The 25,334-nt window shown below is 38.8% G+C and overlaps 2 protein-coding genes across 3 annotated transcripts in view; one reads left to right on the top strand and one right to left on the bottom strand.

Moving 5' to 3' along the window:
- Window positions 1–25,334, top strand: part of ACAD11 (acyl-CoA dehydrogenase family member 11) — a 109,358-nt gene that overhangs the window by 58,188 nt on the left and 25,836 nt on the right. For both annotated transcript variants that reach the window (XM_003420920.4, XM_064277338.1), the window contains exons 10-13: window positions 2,874–2,951; window positions 3,738–3,876; window positions 9,066–9,173; window positions 11,329–11,427. In XM_003420920.4, the coding sequence (XP_003420968.3) occupies window positions 2,874–2,951; window positions 3,738–3,876; window positions 9,066–9,173; window positions 11,329–11,427 (424 nt within the window). The remainder of the gene's footprint in view (window positions 1–2,873; window positions 2,952–3,737; window positions 3,877–9,065; window positions 9,174–11,328; window positions 11,428–25,334) is intronic.
- On the bottom strand, window positions 12,474–16,463 carry ACKR4 (atypical chemokine receptor 4). The gene is made up of 2 exons (XM_003420909.4): window positions 16,332–16,463; window positions 12,474–13,610 (listed from the first exon to the last, which is right to left on the bottom strand). The coding sequence occupies exon 2, from the start codon at window positions 13,599–13,601 to the stop codon at window positions 12,549–12,551; it is 1,053 nt and encodes a 350-aa protein (XP_003420957.1). The 5' UTR covers window positions 13,602–13,610; window positions 16,332–16,463; the 3' UTR covers window positions 12,474–12,548.

Raw genomic sequence — 25,334 nt, 5'->3', positions numbered from 1 at the left:
ATCTTTTTTCTTACTCTCATCTTCCCTTTAAGAGCTTTTCTTTTTCGTTGATGCCCTACAGTTTGACTGTGCTCTGACTTCATTGTGCTTTCTGAGTTTGATGACTGGCGTCTTTATCAGTTCTGAAAACATCTTAGCTATATGTATTTTTAATATTGCCTCTCCCCTCGTTCTCTTCATCTAGGGCTCCAATTTGACTTATGTTAGAACTTCTCCCTGTATCCACCATGTCCCTCAATCACTCATATTTTCCTTCTCTTGAATTTCTGTGCTTCATTCCAAGTAATTTCTTCAGCCTTTTCTTTTCCTTTCTGTTTTCCAGCTGTATTTAGTCTACCTTTCTGCCCATCCATAGAGCCGAAATCAAAACCATACCCACTGCAGCAGAGTTGATTCCAATTCATAGCGACCCTATAGGACAGAGTAGAACTGCCCCATGGAGTTTCCAAGGCTGTAACCTTTATTGAAGCAGACTGCCACATCCTTCTCCCACAGAGCCCTGGTGGGTGGGGTCAAATGCCCAACTCTTGGTTGGCAGCCAAGTGCTTAACCACTGTGTCTCCAGGGCTCCTATCCTTAGAGTAGTGGTTCTCAAATTGTGGAGTGTATCAGAATTGCCTGGATACCTACTAAGGAACACAGAGGCTCAGGCTCAGTTAAGTAGGATAGGGCCTGGGCCCTTGTGTTTCTACTGAGTTCCCCAGTGATTCTGAATCCCACCAAGCTTGAGAACCAGTACCATAGAGGTTTTTGTTTTGTTTTGTTTTTTGTTTGTTTTTACTATGTAGTCAAGTTTATTCATTAACATCAGCACCAGGGAGGAAAGGGAGAAAAGAAATCCCAAACATGGATAGTCCAGATGTTATTTTTGTGATCTTTTTTACAATGTGCTTTTTTTTTTAAATTTTGTTGTTGAGAATATACACAGAAAAACATACAATTCAGTGACTTCAAGTTGTGTAACCCTTCTCACCCTTTTTCCGAGTTGTTCCTCCGCCATTAACATAAACTCACTGTCCCCTAAATTTCCTGTCTAATCTTTCGAGTTTCTGTTGTCAATTTGTCCTTCTATAGATAGATCTTGAAAGAACACAATGCTCAATGCAGACATTCTTTATTAGTTCAGCTGAACTATTGTTTGGTTTTAAGAAGACTCCAAGGACTATTTTTGGCTTAGGTTTAATTGCTATGATTTTCTTTTCCTCAAGTTACACATGGTTCTTTTCAAATTCACCTGATCAGCTTTGATAGACCTTTGTCATACTTTTAATTCCTTTCTTTATTCTTGAACTCTATTGAATGTAAGTATTTAATGTTCTGTGTCTGATCGTTATCTATAGTCTATGGCAGTGTGACTCTGTATTATTATTATTTTTGCTAACTCCTGCTTATAGTGGCTTGTTTGAGTATTTAGTAATTTTTCATTCTGAACTCATGTTCTTTGGAATGGAACTTTATCTGCAGGGATTATCTAAGGCTCTTGTTTAAAACCCCTTCTCCAGAGAGGATTTGCCTTTGTTGCTGCCAGCTACCTGCAGCCACTGTCACCCAGAAACACCGTGAACTTACCTTTTGGCTTGAGGTTTGGGGGCTCCCTAGGTCTGTGAATTCAGATCCCAAACTTGAGTAAAGGCAGACTTGATGTTAGGGAAATTTCTTTTTCTATTCCACCAAAAACCAAGAACTGTATATGAGCCTACATCCCTGTGATCTACCTTGGGCTGGCGGGGGCGGGGGTTCCTTTTTTTTTTTTATTTTTGGTTCCAGCCTTCAGATGCCCTAGCTTTATGGTAGAGTATTGGTGTTGGTGGTGGGGTGGTGGTCCCTGATCCACCCTCTAGCCCTGTTTGGGATGTTTGGTTCTGTCTTCTGACCCCTGCCTATTGTTGTTAGGTACCATCGAGTTGGCTCCAACTCATAGCAACCCCATGTACAATAGAACAAAACTCTACCCGGGCCGGCACCATCCTCATAATCATTTTTATGCTTGAGTCCATTGTTGCAGCCATTGTGTCAGTCCATCTCATTGAGGGTCTTCCTCTTTTTCGCTGACCCTCTATTTTACCAAGCATGATGTCCTTCTCCAGGGACTGATCCCTCCTGATAACATGTCCAAAGTATGTGAGACAACCCCTGCCTCTATGACCCATTAAAGCCCAGGGCCTAGGCTAACATGGATCAGCCTGCATCTCCCAGACAAACTCAGCTCCAGTGCTCGCTCACACTGAAGAGTCAGGCTTTTTTCTTTCTGACCTCTCAGGAATTCCCTTACTTTCCTTCCAACACAGCTGTGCATTACTAAATATATCTGGTTTTTATAAAATTATTTTTAGTTTTTTTTATCTAGAATTTTTAATTGAACTGCATTGGAAGGGATACTGTGAATATCTACTGTGCCATATTGCTGAAAATGGAAGACTCAAATCTTGGTATAAGATTTTGGAAGTCTGTTGTCTAATATGGAGGTCTGGTGGTACAGGGGTTTAAGAGTTATAGCTGCTAACCAAAAGGTCGGCAGTTCGAATCCACCAGCCTGCTCATTAGAAACCCTATGGGGCAGTTCTCCTCCGTCCTATAGTGTCCCTATGAGTTGCATTTACTGCAACAGCAACAGGTTCGGTTTGGTTTTCCTTTTTTTTTTTGTATTGTCTAATACAGAGGCAGCGTAATTTGTGAACAGCAAACTTTCAGAATTTTATATGCTTATGTTTGTGTTTGTGTTTTTTTTTTTAAGAAGAAATATTACTGATTTGACAACGTCTGAAAAAAATTCTTCACCTAAAATTGTTTACTTTGGTTATTAGCAGTTTATGGCATTGTTTACTTTGACTTAACTTTAGCTAATTAACTTTTTTTCCTTTTATTACTTTAAGGAGGTAATTGAGTTCTATGTTCAAAATGGAAATTCTGTGGATAAGTGGAGAAAACCTTTAGTGATTGATAAGCTCAAGGTAAGAAAAATAAGAAACCCTTTACCACTGTAAATTATACACAAATGTTTCTTTGAGACTTTATTTTGTTGTTGTTGTTGTGTATGTACAGATTATAACAGTAAGGAGCCCTGGGGGTGCAATGGTTAAGCGCTCAGCTGCTAACCGAAAGTTCAGCAGCTTGAACCCACTAGTGGGGAAAGTTTAAATATAGTATTCTGTAACGGGCTGCTGTGAGTCAGAATCAACGCGACAGGAATTTTTTTTTTAACGTAAAAATTAGGCTACATAGTGTTATTTATATGATAAATGACGAAGACACCCTTTTACAGCTGTTCAAAGAAAAAAATGGTCAACACTACTTACTGCCAGCTGTTACTAAGTTGAGGCTAAAGTCAGGGCAGGGCCCTTGTCCCACATAGTCTTAATCCAAATTTCATGTTTTCAAATCTTAACAGCAACAAATGTGAGGAATTGAATGGCACAAAACAGTATATTTGGCATGATTATACCCAAATGTGGGAGATTTTGTAAAGGCTATGATTAAATAGGAAGTATTCAAGTAAGCACATTTAGTTTTTCAGTCAAATCTAAGGAAGCTTGGAGGAACAGGCATTTCTTTTACAGTCAAACTGCTGTTTTATGAGGAATTAGTAATCAGTTTTACACACTGTAGGATACAATGAAATAAATAGCTCCATTGCTGTTCGAAATTTCAAAAAGCATAAATACCAATATCTTTTGAACATAAACTACTTTAGGTCATGTTAAATTATAATCACTCTGGCATGCCTGTCACCTCAACAGGAAATGGCCAAGGCGGAGGGCCTCTGGAACCTGTTTTTGCCAGCTATAAGCGGACTCAGCCAGGTGGATTATGCCTTGATTGCTGAAGAAACAGGAAAATGCTTTTTTGCTCCAGATGTCTTTAACTGCCAAGCACCAGGTTTCTATATGATATAAAAACTTTTTCTAATATTTTGAGCAGTGTTTTAAGTTTTTCTATTTTATGACAAGAAGAAAGTTTTTCTACTCAAAGTCATTGATTTATAAATTTGTCTGTAATTTTATTTTTGGTTAGTTTGATTTAAATATAAAAAGTGGATTTAAAGTTCTCATCAAGTTATTCTTTTGTTAAACCTTATTACATTAAGAGTGTTGTTGACTAGAAGTTGCCACCACTGGGATTGGCAACCTAAGAATCTTGGTGGTAGATTGGACATTTCCATGGCTAGATGGGATGGGTAGAGAGTTCCATGTCTTTTGGTTAGCCTCACTACCTCCCCATTCATTCGCCAATTATTTATTGATCACCTACTATGTGCCAAGCACCGTTCTAGGTCCTTGGGATACATCAATTAATAAAATAGACAAAGATCTCTGTCCTCGTGATGCTGACATTCTAATGGAGAGAGACAAAAATTAACAATAAACAGAACAAGTAAATTATATAGTAAGTTAGAAGATGGAAAGTACATTGGAAAAAAAAACAGCAGGTAGGAGGGCTCTGAAGTGCTGGGGGACAAGGATATAGGGTTTTAAATAGAATAGTTAGCATAGACTTTATTAAGAGTGACATTTGACAATGACTTGAAGAGGTGAGAGAGTTAGCCATGCTGATATCTGGGAGAAGCATATTCATAGCAGAGGGAACAGAAGATGTAAAGGCCCTAAGGCAAGAGTGTGGATGGTGTATTCCTAGAACAGCCAAGGAGGCTAAAGTGGCTAGCTAAGGGAAGAACAGTAGAAGAGACCTGAGAAGTAAATGGCACCAGATCACTTAGGGCCTGATCGGGTAGAGAAATGGGGACCCACTGGAAGATTTTGAGCAGAGGAGTGACAAGATGCAACTTCAGTTTTGAAAGATTCACTCTGGCTGCTATGTTGAGAATTGACTGAAGGAGGGAAAAGGGAAACAGGGAGCCTATTGTAATAATCCTGGTGCGAGATGACGGTGGTTTGGACTAGGTTGGTAACAGCAGAGGGCTTGAGAAAAGGTAAGATTTTAAATGTATTTTGAAGGCAGAGCCAAGAGGATTTCCTGATTGGATATAGGGTATTAATAGAGGAGTCAAGGATGATTCCAAGGGCTTTGGTGTGACTGATTGGAATGATGAGGGAAGAGGCCAACTTTTCCTTAGAAAGATAAAATGAAAGGAGTAAACCTGGAATAGAGTCTATACGATGTGTTTTCAAGCCTGGATTTCCAGAAGAACCACCTAAGGAATGTTTTAAAAATCCAGATTCCCAGGAACTATCCCTAGAGATTCTGAGTCAACAGGTCTAGGGTAGACCCTCGGAATCTTTTTTTTTTTTTTTCCCCAAGACACCCTAGCTATTCTGATGCAGCCAGTCAAGGACTAACACTTGCTTTTAGTAGAAGGATGATAGTATGATACCCTAAAGTCTCCCTGCACAAGTCAGACCTCAGTATTGCCTTTTGTGCTTATCATATGACTCTGCTGCTGAAGCTGTCCCCAAAAGGGCTAATGCAGGGCAAAACTACCCCCAGATAGGTATATTGGACTATATTGTACTTCTGAGAGAAAAATGCAGTCTGGATTTAACAAAGTGGCTCCACGTTGGACTTTGACTCTATCATTTCCTTGGAGCTGTTAAGATAGTTAGTAGACTTCTGATGATGGTTGAACTTGCCCCTGACATGCTTTTTCCTCTTCCTAACACTTGCCAAATTACTGCTGTAGAAATCAAATCATAAGGCTATTGTAAAAGTAATCTATCTACAGAGTTTCTAGAGATTTCATTTCATTTGTATGGGCTAGTAAATCACGCTGCATAGATAGCATGATATTGTAAAAGGGAACTGGTAGTCTTTTAGTGTCAGTTTGTCACACTATGGGGGCTTGCGTGTTGCCGTGATGCTGGAAGTTATGCCACCGGTATTTAGATACCAGCAGGGTCACCCATGGCGGACAGGTTTCAGCTGGGCTTCCAGACCAAGGCGGAAGGACCTGACAGTCTACTTCTGAAAAGATTTAGCCAGTGAAAACCTTATAAATAGCAGCACACTGTTGTTTGCAATCGCCTCCTGTGCATGTGAAAGCTGGATGATGAAGAAAGACCAAAGAAGACTTGACACCTTTGAATTGTGTTGGAGAAGAATATTGAATATACCCTGGACTGGCTAAAGAATGAACAAATCTGTCTTGGAAGAAGTACAACCAGATTGCTCCTTAGAAACAAAGATGACAAGACTATGTCTCACGTACTTTGGACATGTTGTCAGGAGAGATCGGTCCCTGGAGAAGGACATCATGCTTTGTAAAGTAGAGGGTCAGCGAAGAAGAGGAAGACCTTCAATAAGATGGATTGACACAGTGGCTGCAACAATGGGTTTAAGCATAACAACGATTGTGAGGATGGCGCAGTATTTCATTCTGTTGCCCACAGGGTTGCTATGAGTTGGAACTGACTCGACGGCACCTAATAACAACAACAACATAATAACAAATATATTTTCTATTGTGACCCAATATGTAATATATATAGTTGTATGTGTGTGTTTATGTATATATGCACATACAAACCCATTGCCACTGAGTCAATTCTGACTCATAGCAACCCTGTAGGACAGAGCAGAACTGCCTTGTAGGGTTTCCAAGACTATAGTCTTTACAGAAGCAGACTGCCACATCTTTTCCTGCAGAGCAGCTGGTGGGTTCGAACCGCCAACCTTCCTGCACTTCACCACTGTGCCCCCAGGGCTCCCACACACATATACATACATATATAAATGTGTGTGTGTATGTGTATATATATATCTGTATACTACTGAAACAAAGGTTCCATGAGCCAGTACTTTCCCTTACTACATGCAACGGACTCAAATACGTTCTACCGACTTTTGTGTTATGTATTTGATTTTGTTCTGTCATTTTTAAGCAAATAGTAGCCATATTCCATTAAATTGATTTCGTGACTCTTCAATGGATCATAATATGAAAATAATGCTACAAGACTTCCTTTGTGGACACAGCTCTGCTATTGTTTTTCCATTTGACCTGTGAACTCACTTTTTACTAGATGGTCATGGAAATGGGAATTAAACTTTCATGAGCCTATCAATTGTAGCATCTAAATGATATCACCAGACCGCTGAAGTTTTAAAATTGGGCACGCAACTACATTTTCTTTAACTAAGTTATGATCAACAACTCTCTTAAGCAAACAAGAAATGAAACTTAAGTAGAAAGCTAGGCATTTTCTCTTCGTGTGGAGATAACCTCATGAAGGCCTTGGGGGGTTGTGTTTTTGAAGCATTTTCAAAATGGGTGAAGAAGGGAATGTAGTTGATGCCTATTAAATACTTTGTGAACTTTCAGAAATGTAAAAAGATGAATTTCTGCTTGTGCAGTCCAAATAATTTCCCAAATAGTTGTAAAAGCGTGTGGGAAACATGCCTTTTTTTTTCCTCTAGCTTGCCTTTTTTCTGCCCTTCAGTGAATCATGCAGTATTATATATTGGAATGTTGAAAATAACAATTTTAATCCTAAAGCTATCAGTGGAAAATTTTCTGGGCCTTTGTGCTGATTTTTTTAAATGGAAAAAAAAAATTGTTTTGTAGAAGTAACTTGTCTAGGCCTTTTTCCCAAACCATAATTGATACCTTTACTTTGCCAGCTTCTCGGAATAAACTGGTAATTTCTGGGAAATTTTTATTCAATACTTACCTCATTTGAGCTATAATGAGAAATGTTATATGAAAATAATTAACTTCATTAATGATAACTTAAGACTTATTTTCTTCCTTAGTCAAAAAGAATTTTAAGCTTATATTAGTCTACTAGGAATCTTATGAATTTTAGTATAACGTTGGCTGAATTAGGAGTATCTGAGCAAAGCACAAATATATTCTGAGAGATTTAGCTTCGGCTTAATTCGGTCTTCACAGGCCTTTCAGTAACTATCCTTAAAGTTGTTTTCAGAGGTGATACTGAGAATTTCTTCTTAAAAATTTTATGGGTAATCAGTACTAAAGGAAAAGGTTTTAGACCATGTGTTTAGACATTTCCTTGGAATAAGAATTAGAGAAAGCCATCTAGAGCCTTTTGTTCACTGAAACATTCTCTTGTACCTGGGTGATAGTACAGTGGGTTCAGCCTCAGGTGCTGAACGGCACCCTCTGAGGGTCAGAGAGGGTCTTCGAAGTTATCTATTGCCATTTTTTAATCCCGTGTGAGGATTCTGTTTTTAGCACCCTAAAGAGATGGTCCAGCCCTTTCGTAAGTGCCCTGGAGTACACATCAGTAAGAGCAGTGTTAGAGGTAAAGAGACAGTAGTGGTCATATGAGTGCAGAAGAAGGAGATATTTCTGGCTGAGTAATCAAGAGATTCTTCCCAGAGAAGGTGACTCATAAACAGGAATTTATGTTTAAATGCCAAGTAGAATTTCACTTAAGAAAACGCCTGAACCAGCCAGACATGTGGAAGTTTTCGAAAGAACAGGGTGTGTTTGAGAAACACGTAGATTTAAGGGATGGAGTCTCAGTACAGCATGTAAACGTGAATCACTCCCCAGGAGCATTGCAGTCACTCCTAGCAGGGCAAAGGTGCGAGACAGCAGGCAAGGTTTAGGCCAGTCAGCTGTTTTCCTCAGTCCTAACTGAGCTAGAGCTCCTAGAGCCACGCTCCATGGGGGTGAACTGGACAAGAGCCTGTAATTCAGAATAAATCGAGTAAATGTACATCGAATGCTATATACTTGTAACTTTGTACAGCATGCCATCAGTATTATTTTTACTGGATCTTTCAAAATAATTTTGTTACAAGCATTTGCTTTAAAAAGATGCATGACTGTACTTACTATATGGAATCAAATTGCTAACAGCAACTCGAAATGTTAGGTAGAAAGCTGAGGGAGAAGTGAGTTTACGTCAATAAGGGAGGAGCAGATGGGGAAGAGAGGTTGAGGATGGCTGCACAATTTGAAGAATGTAATCACTGTCAAAGTATTGTTCATGTAGACATTGTTGAATCGGTGTACGTTTTGCTGTGTATATTTTCCGCAACAACAACAAAAAAGACCCATGTCTGTCTTACCTACATAAAGTTGTAGATTTCATATTTGGTAAATGTTTAAATGCAAAACAAATGCCTTTTCTTATTATGTATAGACACAGGGAACATGGAGGTGCTGCACCTATATGGAAGCGAGGAACAGAAGCAGCAGTGGCTGGAGCCTCTTCTTCAAGGGAGCATTACCTCCTGCTTCTGTATGACAGGTAAATGGCAAACCAAGGCTCTCGCCCTTGTGGAGTCACTTATCCAGGAGTTAATATGAGTGAGCTGAAGAGATGTGGCAGGTGGCTCTGTGTTTCAAGCAAATTTGCCTGCATCCAAAAATGTGAGTATATCTGCTGTGAGCCCAGTTTTAAATATTGGCATTTTAAAATGTGCAGAATACAACTACATAATGTTTTCTAGTAGCCTGCTTTTTTTTTTTTTTTTTTTTTAGTAGCCTGCTTTAGGCATTAACAGCAGGGTAAAACTAGTCTCATAATCTTTTGACTTAAATTTCTAAAATTGCCATCCGTGGGTATTTAAAGGTTTTGTTTTTGTTTTCCCTTGTGTATAGAATATTCATCTTTGTAATAATTTTATATTTATACTTACAAAATAAGTCTTCCATAAACCCATGCAAATAGGACTTTCACCAATGTTGGACACATGGCTCAAATTATAATCGTGTGGCAATATAAAACTAAGGATATGTTAGTAAAACTGGGTTTAGCACCATTTGTACAATTAAGAACTCTTCAAAGGGCAGAGTCACTGTTTCATAGTTGAGTTTAGAATTAGACTGAATCAGGGCTTGAACCTGTCTGTTCTGGGTTGGAACCCCTGCTGAGAATTTGCATTTCTACAAGTTCCCAGGTGACACTAATGCCGCTGGTTAGGGACCAAATGCCGCTGGTTAGGGACCAGTTATGAGAACCATTAATAGAGCAGTGGTTCTCAAAATTTATTGTAGATAAGACTCACCTGGGGGTCATGTTAAAATGTAGACTCTGAGTCAGTATATCGGAGAAGGAACCGCAAATTCTCAGCAGGGGTTCAAACTGGAACTAATCAGTTCAAAGCCCTAGGCTGAATTTTATCTGGCCATATTTTTTTTCTTTTAAAAATCAACTTTATTGAGGTATAATTCACATGTAATAAATTCACCCATATTGACTGTACAGATAAGTCTCATAAACGTAGACACCCATTTAACCACTGCTACATTTCCATCGGAAACCCTGGTGGCATAGTGGTTAAGTGCTACAGCCACTAACCAAAAGGTCGGCAGTTCAAATCTGCCAGGCACTCCCTGGAAACTATGGGGCAGTTCTACTCTGTCCTATAGGGTTGCTATGAGTTGGAATTGATTCGACGGCACTGGGTTTGGTCTTTGGTTTGGTACATTTCCATCAGCCCCTGGCTAGATTTTTAATTGTTTTCAATAGTCAAATTTACTGTCCTCCATGATATTGTATTGGCTTTTGAATAGCACAGCTGGTCTTCATTTAAGTCAGTAAGAGGCATTTATTGAGTATCTACAGTATGACTTGTTATCTGCAAAGCACTATCTGGAGGCTACAAGGTAAGTATACAGCCCCTTTCTCAAGGAACTGTGTCTCTAGTTTTAGACATAGAGATGTTGTTGTTGTTAGGTGCCATCGAGTCAATCCCAACTCATAGCGACCCCATGTACAATAGAACAAAACACTGCTCAGTCCTGCGCCATCCTCACAATTCTTGCTATGCTTGAGCCCATTGTTGCAGCCACATAGATAGAACACATGAAATATCTGAGAGACCGATTAAAAGAGCAACATATTAACAAGTGTGGATTACTATAATCTAGAGCTAGTTTATAAATGCTGAAGTGCCATGCAGGACAGCAGTCATTTAAGGTGTCCCATGGCAAGCACTTTCTGAAGATGGGAATGCTGAGCAGGCTTTAAAGAATACAAAGTATATAAACTGGTGAAAGAACTTCTGATGAAATTTTCAAGACAGAAATTGTTTAAGATAGTAAAGTATACAGTGAGGAGCTCTGGCTTGTCAATATCTAGTACAGACTTCCACTGTGGAAAATAGAGAATGATTTTAATCTACTTTTGATGCTTGGAGAAAGGATTGAGTGAGTTAATTATATCCTACGTCATACATCAACGAGGAAGCCAAGAACACCATTCAGCAGAAATGTTCTAGAATACTTCGTTTATTCTTTCAATGCACATTTGTTGAATACGATAGAACGGGGGAAAGATACGAAAATGAAAAAGACATGAATGCCTCTGTCCTCAAAGAATTTACATTCTCTTATCCAAGTCTCTTTTACAAACTGATGATAGCTACCTGCTGGTAAATTCGACCTCTGCTTGTTTATAGAGCCTGGTGTAGGTTCAAGTGATGCCACCAATATTGAATGTAGCATCCAGCGAGATGGCGATAGCTATGTCGTTAATGGCAAGAAATGGTGGAGCAGTGGTGAGTGTTCAGAATAATTTTTTCACTCAAGAGATTTATTCTTTGTGCCAGATGCTATGGTAGAACAATGTTATGATACATGCTGATTCGTTTCATGATCACAGTTCTTTCAATTCTGCCTTTGAAAGCATTTTCAAATTTAGAAAGTAATTTTAAAATAACATCTTGATTAGGTGATCTTTAAGAGCAGAAAACACATCTTGTTTTTTTTTTTTTTACAGTTTGTGAGAGAGCAAATTCATATTAGTATGTACTGTTTTCCATCAATGTAATTTCTGTCAAAATTTAATTTTAATAGGGACGTAGTACATGGACTATAATAATTTGTATTTAATTATTTTTAAAAACATCAGCCCATTATTAAGAATACAAGTATTTACCTGAAAAGTCAGAAGCTTTATACATAGGCTAATAAATTATTTAGTCAGCACTCAGTAACAGAGTCACACAAATGAATGAGCCCTTTAGGATGTTATAAAAATTAGAACCTAGATAAATATGATAATCTGAAGATTGATTCTATCGTGTAAATGATAAAGTGAACATTTATCAGGATAACTAATTATTGCTAAAGAAAGTTGGTACCATGGAAACAGACTGTATCTTTAAAAATTTGCCAGGATATATCAAAAAGGCCAGAAAAAGCTTATGGTATATATTTTTATTGTTTTTTATTCTTTCTGGGATTTTTATGAAATTGCAAATTAAGAAACTGAAAAAAAAGATTAATTTTTACTACATAGTTATTTAAGTACTAAAATAATGCAGAGAAAAAGTCCTTATATTAAAATTTAGATAATTAAAAATAGTTATAAATGCCCCTTAACATAAATTTCTTTATTAATCTGTGTTAGGTGGCCTAGCCCATAGCCTAGTGTTTTTATTTATGTATGCCTGTTACTACTATTTTCCTATGTTGTTTAATTTTTATGTTTGTCCATTTATTATCTTATTTCCTCTTCTCTGCTTCTATTCTCATCACCCTCCCACCCCCACCCGTTCTTTGTTATAAGTTGCAACCACAGTGGTTGAGATTTGAATTTCAGAATAATGCAGATGTTTTATCTGAGGGAGAAGCATCAATCATGTGTAGCCAAGCGGGAGACGGAGCAGTTTTACATTCAAATGCTGAAGCTACTTGTTGGCTCTGTGGGACCTTCAGAGTCGAAAGGAATCTCTTCCACGTTTTGTCGTTGTCTTCTCCAGTGCCCATATGTCTTGGCCACTTTTGTAATGTAGCTTTTAAAAGAGGCTCCCATGAAAACATAGAGGATTGGGTTGAGGCAGCTGTGGAAAAGCGCGATGCTCTCTGTGACTTGAATGGCAACATCCATGCGTTTGCTCATGCTGCAGTCGGTGATCAGGGAGTAGATGATGTCTATGGCTTGGCAGAACTTGACAATGTTATAAGGCAGCTGAGTAACAATGAAGACTACAACCACTGTAAGCAGAACTTTGAGGGGCCTAGATTTTTTAATGTTTGGTGTCTTGATGAGTATCCTGGCCGTGATAAAGTAGCAGACTCCCATGATAAGAAAGGGCACGACAAACCCTATGCAGATTTCCAGCATTTGAATCGCTGCTTTCACTGATGTCCCTAGGTGGTGTGGGAAGATGGGAATACACCTAGCATTGTCATTTACTGTGTTAAAAACCAGCTGCGGTATACTCAGCAAAACGGCGGCCGTCCAGACACAGGAACAGATGATCCAGCCTGGTCTCCCCACTCGTGATTGACTTGGAGCTTTAGTTACTGCTAAATACCTGTCCATGCTGATACAGGCCAGAAACTGCATTCCAGAGACGAAGTTTACTGTGTACAAGGCCGAAGTTACTTTGCACATCATTTTCCCTAAAACCCACCCGTGAACTGCACTAACTGCCCAAAAAGGCAGCGTGAATAGTAGGAGTAAATCTGCCACAGCCAAATTCAGGATGTACACATCTGTTTTGGTTCTCTGTTTCTTGTAATAGGCATAAATAGCCACGACCACGGAATTGCCTGCCAGTCCAATGACGAAAGCTATGGTGAAGAAGGCAGGCAGGAATGCTTTGGCAAATCTCCTGACCTCTTCTTTGACACAGATCATTTCGTACTGACTGTAGTCATGAGTGCCATTCACTTCATTTTCCTCGTAGTAGTAGTCTGTTGACTGGTTGTGTCCCAAAGCCATGGCACCAATCTAGATGGCAAAGACATTACAGGCTATTAGAAACTCATTTTAATAAGACTTGAAGGCAGGACTTCAAACCGGTTTGTTCCAGTTCAAACCCCTGCTGAGAACTTACATTTCCACTCTAGACATACTGAATCAGAATCTACATTTTAACAAGATCCCCAGGTGATTCTTCTGTATAATAAATTTTGAGAACCACTGCTCTGCTAGTAGGTTGCTGAATTGGTCCCTAACCAACGCGTCAGCATCACCTGGGAACTTGTAGAAATGCACATGCTCGGCAGGGGTTCCAGCTGGAATGAACCGCTTCAAAGCCCTGCTTGAAAGGAAACACGTTTCATCCAGCACGTTTTGTTCTTTCGCTAGAAAATAGATTATGCCTGTACCTTAGGTGAACCTGAAGTCAGCATTCTTTGAAACTCTTTAGTGGGATATACTTTTAAAGGTCTATCCTAAGTATTATTCATTTTGCAGGTATAAGTCTGTGCAGGAGCTTGAATTTACACAGGAAGATAAAACTACTTTTTTTGTAGGGAGTTGCTCTACTCATTAAACTCTAAATAAAACTAATAAGGGCTTTTTTGTTAAAAATAGTTGTTTAAATGTGAAAATTCAGTCAGATTTTAACTGAAAAGAATCACAAGATGGTAGTTTTTACATAGACATGTTTGCAATTTCTCATAGATTACATCTACTTTAAACTAATAAAATAACATTGTTTTTAATAAATGTATTTTATTTTTAATTTTTATAATTTATTTATAAATTTATTAAAAATAAGTTATGTCAGCAATTTCAGTAGTTAGCTTTTATAAAACAAGGTCATCTTTGGTCAGCTTACTTCCAAAACTTATTACTACTTGCTCATTGTATATTCTCTTATTTGATAGCACCGTCAACCCCGTAGGCACCCAAGCTGTAAGCCTGCATTGTTCTTCTCTTTTTATCTCTGCTTTCAAATCCGTTCCTAAATCCCTCTGATTTCGCCTTCCAAATAGGTCTTAAATCTGCTCTTCGTTTTAATCTGGACTCTCACTGTCCTGCTTTCAGGCATGAACACCCCGCTTCTGCCTACTATAATATCTTCCTAACTGGTACCCTGCTGTTCTTATCTCTCCCCCACAGCCTCCTCCAAAAATGTTTTTCTTATCGCCACCAGAATGTCCTGTCTCTGAAATGCCAGTCTGTCACTCCCCCGCCTAGGTCAGCAGTGACCCCTCTTCACCTGAAAGACACAGCCCAAGCTCCCTAGCATGGTTCAGGGCTTCCTCTGATGTGGTCCCACCCATGGCTCCTGCCACCTCTCCCTGTGCCATGCCCTCACACAGCAATAGCACTGATTTGGTGGCAGTTGCCTGGCACAGGCTGTGCCGCAGCACGAATCTACATCTTGGCTCATTCTGGTCCCTTTATCTGGCACACTATTTCCTGCCCTTCCCTTAAGGGCACACTCTTACTCAACTCTACTTGGATGTCACCTCACCCAAAAGACTTTCCTCATCCGGAGCTATCTACGTCTCAGAGAACTGACCATAGCCCATGGAAAAGATGTGTTTCCCAGACTACCTTCTCCCTCTAGGCTCTAAGTTTCCCAAGGGTACATGTGAACTATTTGATTTCTGTTTGTAACCTTACTACCTGCAGAGTGCCTGGCACATGCTAGATGCTCAGAGAATATTTGTCCAACAGAAGGTTTTGCCTGCAGGTATAAAGCTGATAATCTAGAACAGATAGGAGATATGTCAGGAATTTCCTGTCTCCACTTATTTTATGATATTAGCTATCAGCACCCATAGTATTAAGATAAGATTGTACAGAATTCACAAGTTTTCAAACGTATATAATGACTTGCAATGTTTAATATAGTGCTGAAATTTCACTTTCTCTTTAACCTTTCTATCTTCCTTTTAACTATTTTTGTCCTTGAAGAGTCTCAAATATTCTTATAGAATGAATAGTGAAAATAATTCTTTTTTAAAGCAGTGTACCAAATTACTGTACATTTTCAAAAGAGTGTTCTTATACTTGCTAAATGTTTTTGAATGAGTAAAGAAGGTCCCTGAGGAAAGATACTACATAGAACTGATTTTCTTATGCAAAAACCAGGTGCTGATCATTTTAAGCGACTATTTTTATCTGAATATTATTTGAAAAGTTTCAATCTGGTAAGACTGCCCTGGTCTTTATTTTCTTATGCCTCAATTATGAACACAATATTAACTTTGTTCTTTTCTTTCTTACTAGAAATCTTGAATATGATAATCAAGAATAATACAGCCAAATGATACAGGATATTAAGGAAGGGTATTTTTAAGTAAGAATTAATCTTACTGGAAATGTGACTAGTAAGAGTAGGAATGGAAATTATTTGCAGAAATGATCCTTTTGGCAGATACCTAGAAACACATTTAAATGTCTTTATAATTATTATAAGAACAAAAAAAAATAGTATTTGTAAAATAAAGCAGACAAATAACATAGCAAAGCTGATTTTCTCATTAACAAAGTTTTAGAGTCAAGTTGTGGTATTAAAATAAAATTTCTTCTTGCTATGTTCAGATTTTAATTTTAAGGTTTAAGTGCACAACTGTTTTCAAGTAACTTGTTTTGTACTTGTAAACATTTAAACCTTCATGCATCAAGATTCCTTCTACAGAAGTAAATATACAAAGTCTTTGGGCTTTAAAAAAAAATCACATTCAAGTCAGGAGAGAAGAAAGAACCAACCTGCTTCAGTCGGCAGAAGGCAGCAGTCCTGAGTGCAGAGCGTGATCAAATGCCCTCTCTGTCTAACTCCAGCTACTTTTGTTTTCGTTTTACACTGCACTTTTGTCTCGTATCCAAGAGGGCTTTCCTGAAATTTAACCTTGTGAGCACTTGAGCTTTTACTTGTAGCCACCCTACTGAGTCAAATCCAAATTCTTAAGCGTGCTGGGAGACAAATCTGAAAGAATTCCATTTTGTTTCAAAAACCACGAACCTCTCAAAGTTTCCACTGCAGCCAAAGTGCCTGCAGCTGAGGCACTGAGGGCCAAACGAAGTAGGGACTGACCCTGGAGCTCAGAGACAGTTAACGAGCACTCGTAGGTAGTAGCATCTAGAGAAGTACTCCCTAAAGCAAGTTTTTCTAGGAAAGAAAACAAAAATGAGTTTAACCCAGAAGGTTGTCTTTTTGAAGACTCAGTTATCAAAGACTAAATTCTGAACAATCATAAGGCATTTTTAGTGGAACTTAATATTTTTTTATGCCACATCATTTAATATTTTACTTAAACTGTTAGACTCCTCTTGGTTTCATCATATTCCTTCTCTGTCCTTGATCCTGTCTATGCCTTTCCATGGGGCTTTAACTCTCCTGCCCTCTTTGTAACCTTCTTCTTCAAAGACCAGCATACAGACCTTCAAAACCCTTCTGTTTGGGGTGGCTGTTTAATTTTCCCGCTTTGGCTTCCAAACAAATGTGAGTTAGAGAAAGAAGAGAAATGTCTGCGGTTTGGGGCCTCCGTGGTGTATTTGAACTTAGCCCTCCTCTCATTTGCCTGTCAGTTCTCTTATTTATTTACTCATGCAAGGCCAGCCAGGCTCAGTCTCCACCTGCAGAAGTTATTTCAGACCCCTGCCATTTTTTTCTCCAAACAACTGGCTTAACCTTCTTGACTTACAGGAAAAAGGTCATTAGAGCCCCCTCATCTCCCTTCATCTTCCCCTCGATATGTGCCTAAGGGGACACCCAGCTTTGCCACCTTACTATCCACAGCTGTTTGAGGAAGAGGCATGTGCTTGTAGCTAAACCAGCTCAGAGGAGTCCCCGGGTGTGCAAATGTGTAAGCCCTTGACTACTAGCCGGAAGGTTGGTAGTTCATACCCACCCAGAGGCGCGTCGGAAGAAGGGCCTGGTGATCTACTTCTGAAAACCCCGCCACTGAAAACCCTATGGCGCAGTCCTACTCTGCACACTTGGAGTCGCCATGAGTCAGAATCCACTCACGGCAACTAAGAGCAACAACAAACGAGCACGCACAGACACGCAGGCCTGGATTTGTGGTGCTTGCCATTTTCCATGGTATAAATACTCTAGGATACCGACGTGAAGTCATTGAGGGCAGAGCTGCCAAGAGACAAGCACAGTCAGTCTGTCTGAGTAGGCTCCAGCACAGCTCTTCTAAGAGGCACGCTTTACCCTTGCCGTGACTGACTGTCGCTCTAGTCTCCTGCTGCCTCCTGAAGGGCGCTGCCCTGAGTGTTATCCCTGCCCGGGCTAGACTATTTGGTATTCGCTTTTCTCTCACCCCTTGTTCTTGCTCTGTACATAGGGCCAGGAGGAAATGCACTAACAGCCCTCCAGTAAATTCTTAGAGGGGCCTACGTGTTCCCACACGGTCTGCCTCTGTTCCCCATTGCCTCTCTGACCGCATTCTGTGCTACTGACTTGTTTATTTTGCCACACCAACCTCCTTGGTGTTTTGAACATACCAGGCACATTCCTGCTTAGTGCTTTTTTTTTTTGAACATTTCATTGTGGTTTGAGTGTCAGTTTACAGAGCAAATTAGTTTCCCGTTCAACAGTTTATGCACGTTTTGTTTCATTCGTGACATTAGTTGCAATCCTCTCAATGTGACAGCACTCCACCCGCTCCCTCCCCGGGTTCCCTATTTCCATTCACCCATCTTTCCTGCCCCTTCCTGCCTTCTGAACTTTGTTTTTAAGCAAATGCTGCCTATCGGTTTCATATGGTTGATTTTTCTGAGGAGCACATCCCTCACGGGTGTTATGGTTCACTTGATAGGTCCAGCGTTTGGCTGAAAGGTGATCTCTGGGAGTGGGTTCAGTTCCAGGTTTGAAGAGTGTCTAAGGGCCATAGTCTTCGGGGATTCCACCAGTCTCTATCAGACCAGAAAAGTCCGGTCTTTTATGTGAACCCTGCTTGGCCCTTCTGTCTCCCTGGAAGGTTCTTCCTCTTAACAGCTGCAAGGCTTACTCCCTCATCTCTTTCAAGTGTTTGCTCAATCACCACCTTCCCAAGAGGCAATCCCTGACTACCCTATTGACAATACTCCTCACCTCTCTCTACTTTTAGTCCACCTTACTTATAGCATTAATGTTTTACTGTGCCTTATCATTTATATCAGGCTTGCTGTCTATTGTTTCTCACCCTGTATTAGAATATAAACTTCATCAGGGTAGGGACTTTTGCTTTGCCTTGCTCACTGATGTATCCTAATAGTGCCCAGCCCACAGTAGATGCTCAATAAATATTTTTAGTTAATGAATGAATCCTATGAACCCTTTTGGTTAATATCCCATTTACTTACCCTTGCTGCTATACTTATTTCATGACTGGTCTATAACTGCAGGCTCTATAATTAAATTAGTAATTACATATTCTCTTTTATCCATCTATATGATATGTACGTACAATACTGACTTGTCCACCTCTGCACATGCTGCTACTCCTATCTAGAATACTCTCCAACTCCCTAACTGCTATTCAGGATTCATGTCTGACCTTCACTTTACTTAATCCAGGAAGCCTTCCCTATCTTGTACCCTTTTATATCGCCAACATTTAGCTTTGTGCAGTACTCACGGTACCAGCTTATTGAATATTAATTAAATGCATGCATGCATGCATGAATGAATCAATCAATCAGTATTTAAGTAGCTTATCCTCCACAGACATACAAGTTTAGCAATGGAGCTAGAATTTTGAATCCAGATCTTCAGTCTTAGACTGTTTTTTCTTTACCATACTATCTCTTATAAAAAAATTAAAATATATATATCTTATTATCTTTATTATTCCATGATAGCATCTGTTATAGGACCTTGATACTGTTTTTCTTTTTTTTAACATTTGTATTTTAGCCAAAAGTTTACACAATTAATTAGTTTCCATTAAACAATTCACACACAAATTGTTCTGTGACATTGATTGATATCCTGCAATGTGTCAGCACTTTCCCCGTTTCCACCCTGCCTTCCTCATTTCCATCTGTTCATTTTCCCTGCCCCTCCTTGCTTTAGGACAGATGTTGTCTGTTTGGTCTCATATTCCTCATGGGTGTTGTTTGTTTTATAGGCCAATCTATTGTTTGGCTGAAAGGGGACTTTGGGAGTGGTTTCACTTTCAGGTTAAAAGGGTATTTTAGGACGATAGTCTTGGAAGTTCCTACAGTCTCTGTCAGTCCAGTAAGTCTTCTCTTTTTTATGAATTTGAGTTTTGTTCTATATTTTTATCCCATTCTAGGATATAGAACTTCATCTTTATGAATTCTTTTATGCCAGTTGACCTAGATGTCCCCGAGACTGTGATCCTAAGCCTTCAAACCTAGTAACTTAGTCCCACAAGGTGTTTGGATATGTCTAGGAAGTTTCCATAACTGTGCCTCCTATGTGCTTTATTATATATGTGAATATATATGTAGCACATGCAAATAGGTGTATATAAATGCCCACAACTATACCTATACATATATGCACACACATATACTTCCATATGCCCTCCCACACCTGTACAACATACATATCTACCTATGTGACTACTCACTAGTCTTTGGTTGTTATTACGTTGCTGCAAAATTATATATGTTGTAGCATTTACCCTAGTTGTCTTTTATTCTTCCGTATGTCTCAGTGTCTTCATTTACCTTGGTCACTTTGTGCTGACTTCCCCCATATTGTATATTGCCTTTCCCTTCACCAGAATTAACATTAGAGAGTGCCTATCTAGTGACTCTCCCGCCCTTTCCTTCCCGTCCTTGGTAGCCATCAAACAACGCTACTTTCTGTGTGTAAACCTGTTCTTGACTTTTTATAAAAGTGGTATCATATAATATTTGTCCTATTGTGATTGACTTGTTTCACTCAGCATAATGGCCTCCCAATTCATCCATGCTATGTTTTGTGGACTCATCGTTTTTCTTTATCACTGCCAAGTATTCCATTGTATATATGTTTATCCATTCATCCGCTGGTAGACATTTAGGTTGTTTCCATCTTTTTGCTATTGTGAATAATGCTGCAGTGAACATGGGTGTGCGTATGTCTATTCGTGTCACTGCACTTATTTCTCCAGGATATATACCTAGGAGTGGGATTACTAGATCATATGGTATTTCTATTTCTAGCTTTTTGAAGAAGCACCATACCATTTCCCATAGTGGTTGTACCATTTTACATTCCCACCAGCAGTGTATAAGAGTTCCAATCTTCCCACAACCTCGCCTGCATTTGTTTTTTTCCTGTTTTCTTGAGTAGTGTCATTTTTGCAGGGGTGAGATGGTATCTCAATGTAGTTTTGATTTGCATCTCTCTAATGACTATGATTGCAAGCATCTCTTCGTGTGTTTGTTAGCCACTTGAATGTCCTCTTTGATAAGGTGTCTGTTCATGTCCTTTGCCCATTTTTTGATTGGATTGTTTGTCTTTTTGTTGTTGAGGCATTGAAGTTTTCTATATGTTTTAGAGATTAGACCCTTGTCAGGTATGTTGTTGCCAAAAAATTTTTCCCAGTCTGTAGGTTCTCTTTTACTCCTTCGGTAAAGTCTTTTGATGAGAATAAATTTTTAATTTTTAGGAGGTCTAGTTATCTAGTTTATCTTTTGTGGATTGTGCATTTTTACTTATGCTTGATAGTGTATTTATGCCATAAATCAGGACCACTAGCTTTGTCCCTATGCTATCTTCCAGGAACTTTATAGTTTTAGGTTTGACATTTAGGTCTTTGATCCATTTTGAGTTAGGCACGGTGTGATATGGATCTTGTTTCATTTTTCTGCAAATGGTTATCCAGTTTTGCCAGCAATGTCTCTTCGCCATTGAATGGACTTCTACCCTTTGTCAAAGAGCAGCTGTCCAAAGCTGGATGGATTTATTTCTGGGTTCTCAATTCTATTCCATTGGCCCACGTGTCTGTCATTGTACCACTACCAGGCTGTTTTGATTACCGTGGCTGTATGCCAAGTTCTTAGATCAGGAAGTGTGAGGCCTCCTACTTTATTCTTATTCTCCAGTAATGCTTTAGCTATTTGGGGCCTCTTTCCTTTCTATATGAAGTTGGATATTTGTTTTTCCGTTTTGTTAAAGAATGTTGGGATTGATACTGTTTTGTGGTTATTTAAAATTATCTATTCCTTTCCTTTGTTTACTTCCCCCCCGACAACTACATGCTTTCTTCTAAATAGGATTCCCTTCTTGTAAATCAGTTATGATTCTATCATCTTTACCTTATTTGAATTTGTGCAGTTATGGATTGAATTGTGTCCCCCAAAAATGTCTGTCAGCTTGGCTAGGTCATGATTCCCTTGTATGATTGTCTACCATTTTATCTTCTGATGAGATTTCCCTATGTGTTGTAAATCCTAGCACAATGATGTAATAAGATGGATTAGCGGCAATTATACTGATGAGGTCTACAAGATTAGGTAGTGTCTTCAGCCAATCTCTTTTGAGATATAAAAGAGAAGTGAGCAGAGAGACGTGGGGACCTCATACCCCCAAGAAAGAAGCACTGGGAGCAGAGCATGTCCTTTGGACCTGGGGTTCCTGCGCAGAGAAGCTCCTAGTCCGGGGAAGATTGACGAGAAGCACCTTCCTCCAGAGCTGGCAGAAAGCCTTCCCCTGGAGCTGACACCCTGAATTTGGACTTGTAACCTACTAGACTGTGAGAAAATAAATTTCCCTTTGTTAAAGCCATCCACTTGTGGTATTTCTGTTACGGCAGCCCTAGATAACTAAGACATGCATCATTTTTCTAACTCAAGCACGTACCCATCCCTTGGGGCATAATAGATCCCCGGACCCAACTTCTTCTGGTAGCATATAGTGACCCCCACCTATGCATGAATCATGGTGAAACTAGTCCCATGGCTGGCCTTTTCCTGTATTTTTCTTCTCTCCAGACGGAACTAGATAAGATTATGGTAATAGGGGAGAATTGACAAAATATGAAAAGCAATCGCTTAGCATCAAGGATAGGGAAAGCTATCACTGGACTTCAGCAACTTTTCCAAGTATTTATTTAGTTGGTGTTTCTTTAGTGCCATCTTTTCCTGTATTTCTCTTCCACTTCTCATTTCCCTAAGAACTAAGTCATTGTGATTCCAACTGGTTGCCCACTATCAACGGTCTTGCCCCTTACCTATTCTACCATAGCAATGTCCTTTGATCCTGAACAGTGTCTCTCCTCCCACCCTTTTCTCATCACTCCTCTTGTAATGCCATTTTGTTCAGTAATAGATGCTTGAAAATCAATCTGACTAAACTATATACTACATCATCACTGAAAATCTCAGTGATAGTGAAGTGTATGTTAAATACTGTTTAGACAATCATATGGTTTCTCTTTACTGCCCAGATTACATATTGAATTCCATATTGTATGAGTTTTTTACATATTTTGCTTGAGCATTTTCATGTGTTATTCCAGACTCACTATAAATGACATTTTTAGTGACTCAGTAATATTTTGTTGTATGGATTATCATAATTTGCTCTACTATTCTCCTAACATAGGACATTTAGATTGTTTCCAGTGGTTTGCTATTACAAATAACACTGTAGAGAGCATCTTTGTAGATATTGTGGGAAACTGAACTTAATCTAATCTTACCAAGGAATGTTGAGGAATGCGACAAACCGTATGTAACTTTCCCTTTTTTTTCTTACACAAAAGACAGTGTTCTTACTATTGACACTGTGTAATATATATCCTGGAGTTTTTTTGTTTTTTAAATCAGTACATAGAATACTTCCTTGTTCTTTTTAGAGTTGCATAGGGTTCCATTATGTAGACACATCACAGTATATTTAAACTATCTCCAATCAATAGACCCTTGGTTTATGCCTGATTCTTTGCAAATACAAGCAATACTGCTGCAATGAAGAATCTTGTGTGTCTGTTATTTACCTCTCCACAGGGATGGTATCACTTTGAACTCCCACCAATAATGCATGGGAATGCCCGTTTCCCTAGAAGCTTACCAACAGAATGCATTGTTCGACTACACTTTGCTTTTGAATGACTTATAACAGTCAGTAGTCCCCTACTCTTACCAGCCGTGTATGATACAAAACTCGTTGCTGTCGAGTGGATTCCAACTCATAGCGCCCCTATAGAACAGAGTAGAACTGCCCCATAGGGTTTCCAAGGAACAGTTGGTGGATTCAAACTGCTGACCTTTTGGTTAACAGCCAAGCTTTTAACCACTGTGCCACCAGGGCTTTGCCATGTATGAAGATACTGGATAATACACTAATGTTGAATATTATCTTTGCCAATTAATAGGTAGGTAAAGGTAGAATTTTATTATTGCTTTACTCTGTATCTGATTAGTAGTAAGGTTTAACACTTTAAAAATCTAATTATTCTTATTTCCTCTTTTGCACTTATGTTCTTTGTTCACCTGTCTCTTAAAATCTTTAAACTGATTTTTATACATTCTTTATATTCTAGATATATAAGTATTGTATACATTTTTGTCATAAATGTTGAAGTATTTTCTCAAATTTTTTTTTGCTTTTTAATTCTGTCTCTTTAATATACAATAGTTTTATATAGTCATATACATTTATCTTTTTCTTTCAACTTCATTTATCTTTTTTAAGGTTTAAAATTTATTTCCCATTCAAAGATTTGGTAACTATTAAATTATTTTTTCTTCTTCTAGTTTTTATTTATTTATTTTTAATGTTTTTCTTTTTTAATTTTCAACTCTGATCTATTTGGAACTTATTTTCGTCCATTCATACTCTCTATTAATGACAGCAATAACAGCAAGAGCATGTAACATTCATTGAGTATTTATTATTTGATATAAGTCTTCCTCAAGGTGGATTGAAGCCCTAGTGGCACAGTGGTTAAGCACTTGGCTGCTAACTAAAGGCTGGTGGTTCGGACCCACCAGCCACTCAATGGGAGAAAGATGTGGTAGTCTGCTTCTGTAAAGATTTACAGCCTTGGGAACCCTGTGGACAGTTCTATTCTGTCCTATAGAGTCACTGTGAGTGGGAATCCACTCTGTGGCAATGGGTTTTTGGCTTAGAGGTGGATTAAGTGGATTTCAAAAAGTAGTTCCACCATTAAAATAACAAATGTTCCAAGAGAACACGTGGCTTTTTTTTTTTTTACAAATGCAAATTTTATTGTAAAATGATATGTGAGTCATAATTTTTTTTAATTTTAATTGGGATTTATAGTATTAAAGCTAAGACCAAATGAAGTTTAAGTATTTCATCTCAGAAATTCAGTGGTGGTAGAAGAGACAGCCTTGAGCCTTTATGGATGATTAACTGCACTTTGAAGAGTACTCTGTTGTGTTCCAGAGTCTTCATTGGCTAATTTTTGGAAGTGCATTGCCAGGCCCTTCTTCTTAGTCTGTCTGATAGTCTAGATGCTCCACTGAAACCTATCATGGGTGACCCTGCTGGTATTTGAAAGACCAGTGGTGTAGCTTCCAGCATCATAGCAACATGAAAGCCACCACAGTACAACAAAACTGACGGCGACGAGGGGCTTGTAAGGTCAACATGAGTCAGAGCCAACTCAATGACAACTAACAACTGTGCATGATATTACGTAATTTTTATGTCACTTTCTTAATTGTTACAGACTGTATCCGTACAAAACATCATGTTTTTTCTTCCATCTTTCATCTTTCCTTTTATTATAGAATGGTTTCGTTTGATAACTGTGTGATTGTAAGACTCTAAGAAATTAAAATTTATCAGCC

The sequence above is a fragment of the Loxodonta africana genome, chromosome 27 (assembly GCF_030014295.1).
Source record: "Loxodonta africana isolate mLoxAfr1 chromosome 27, mLoxAfr1.hap2, whole genome shotgun sequence".
Classification (NCBI taxonomy): Eukaryota; Metazoa; Chordata; class Mammalia; order Proboscidea; family Elephantidae; genus Loxodonta; species Loxodonta africana.
The sequence above is the reverse complement of the archived record's forward strand: the minus strand, read 5'-3'. Positions and strand labels throughout refer to the sequence as shown.

Excerpts from the sequence above, each read along its gene's own strand:
- ACKR4 (XM_003420909.4), bottom strand. The coding sequence starts at position 13,601 with ATGGCTTTGGGACACAACCAGTCAACAGACTACTACTACGAGGAAAAT.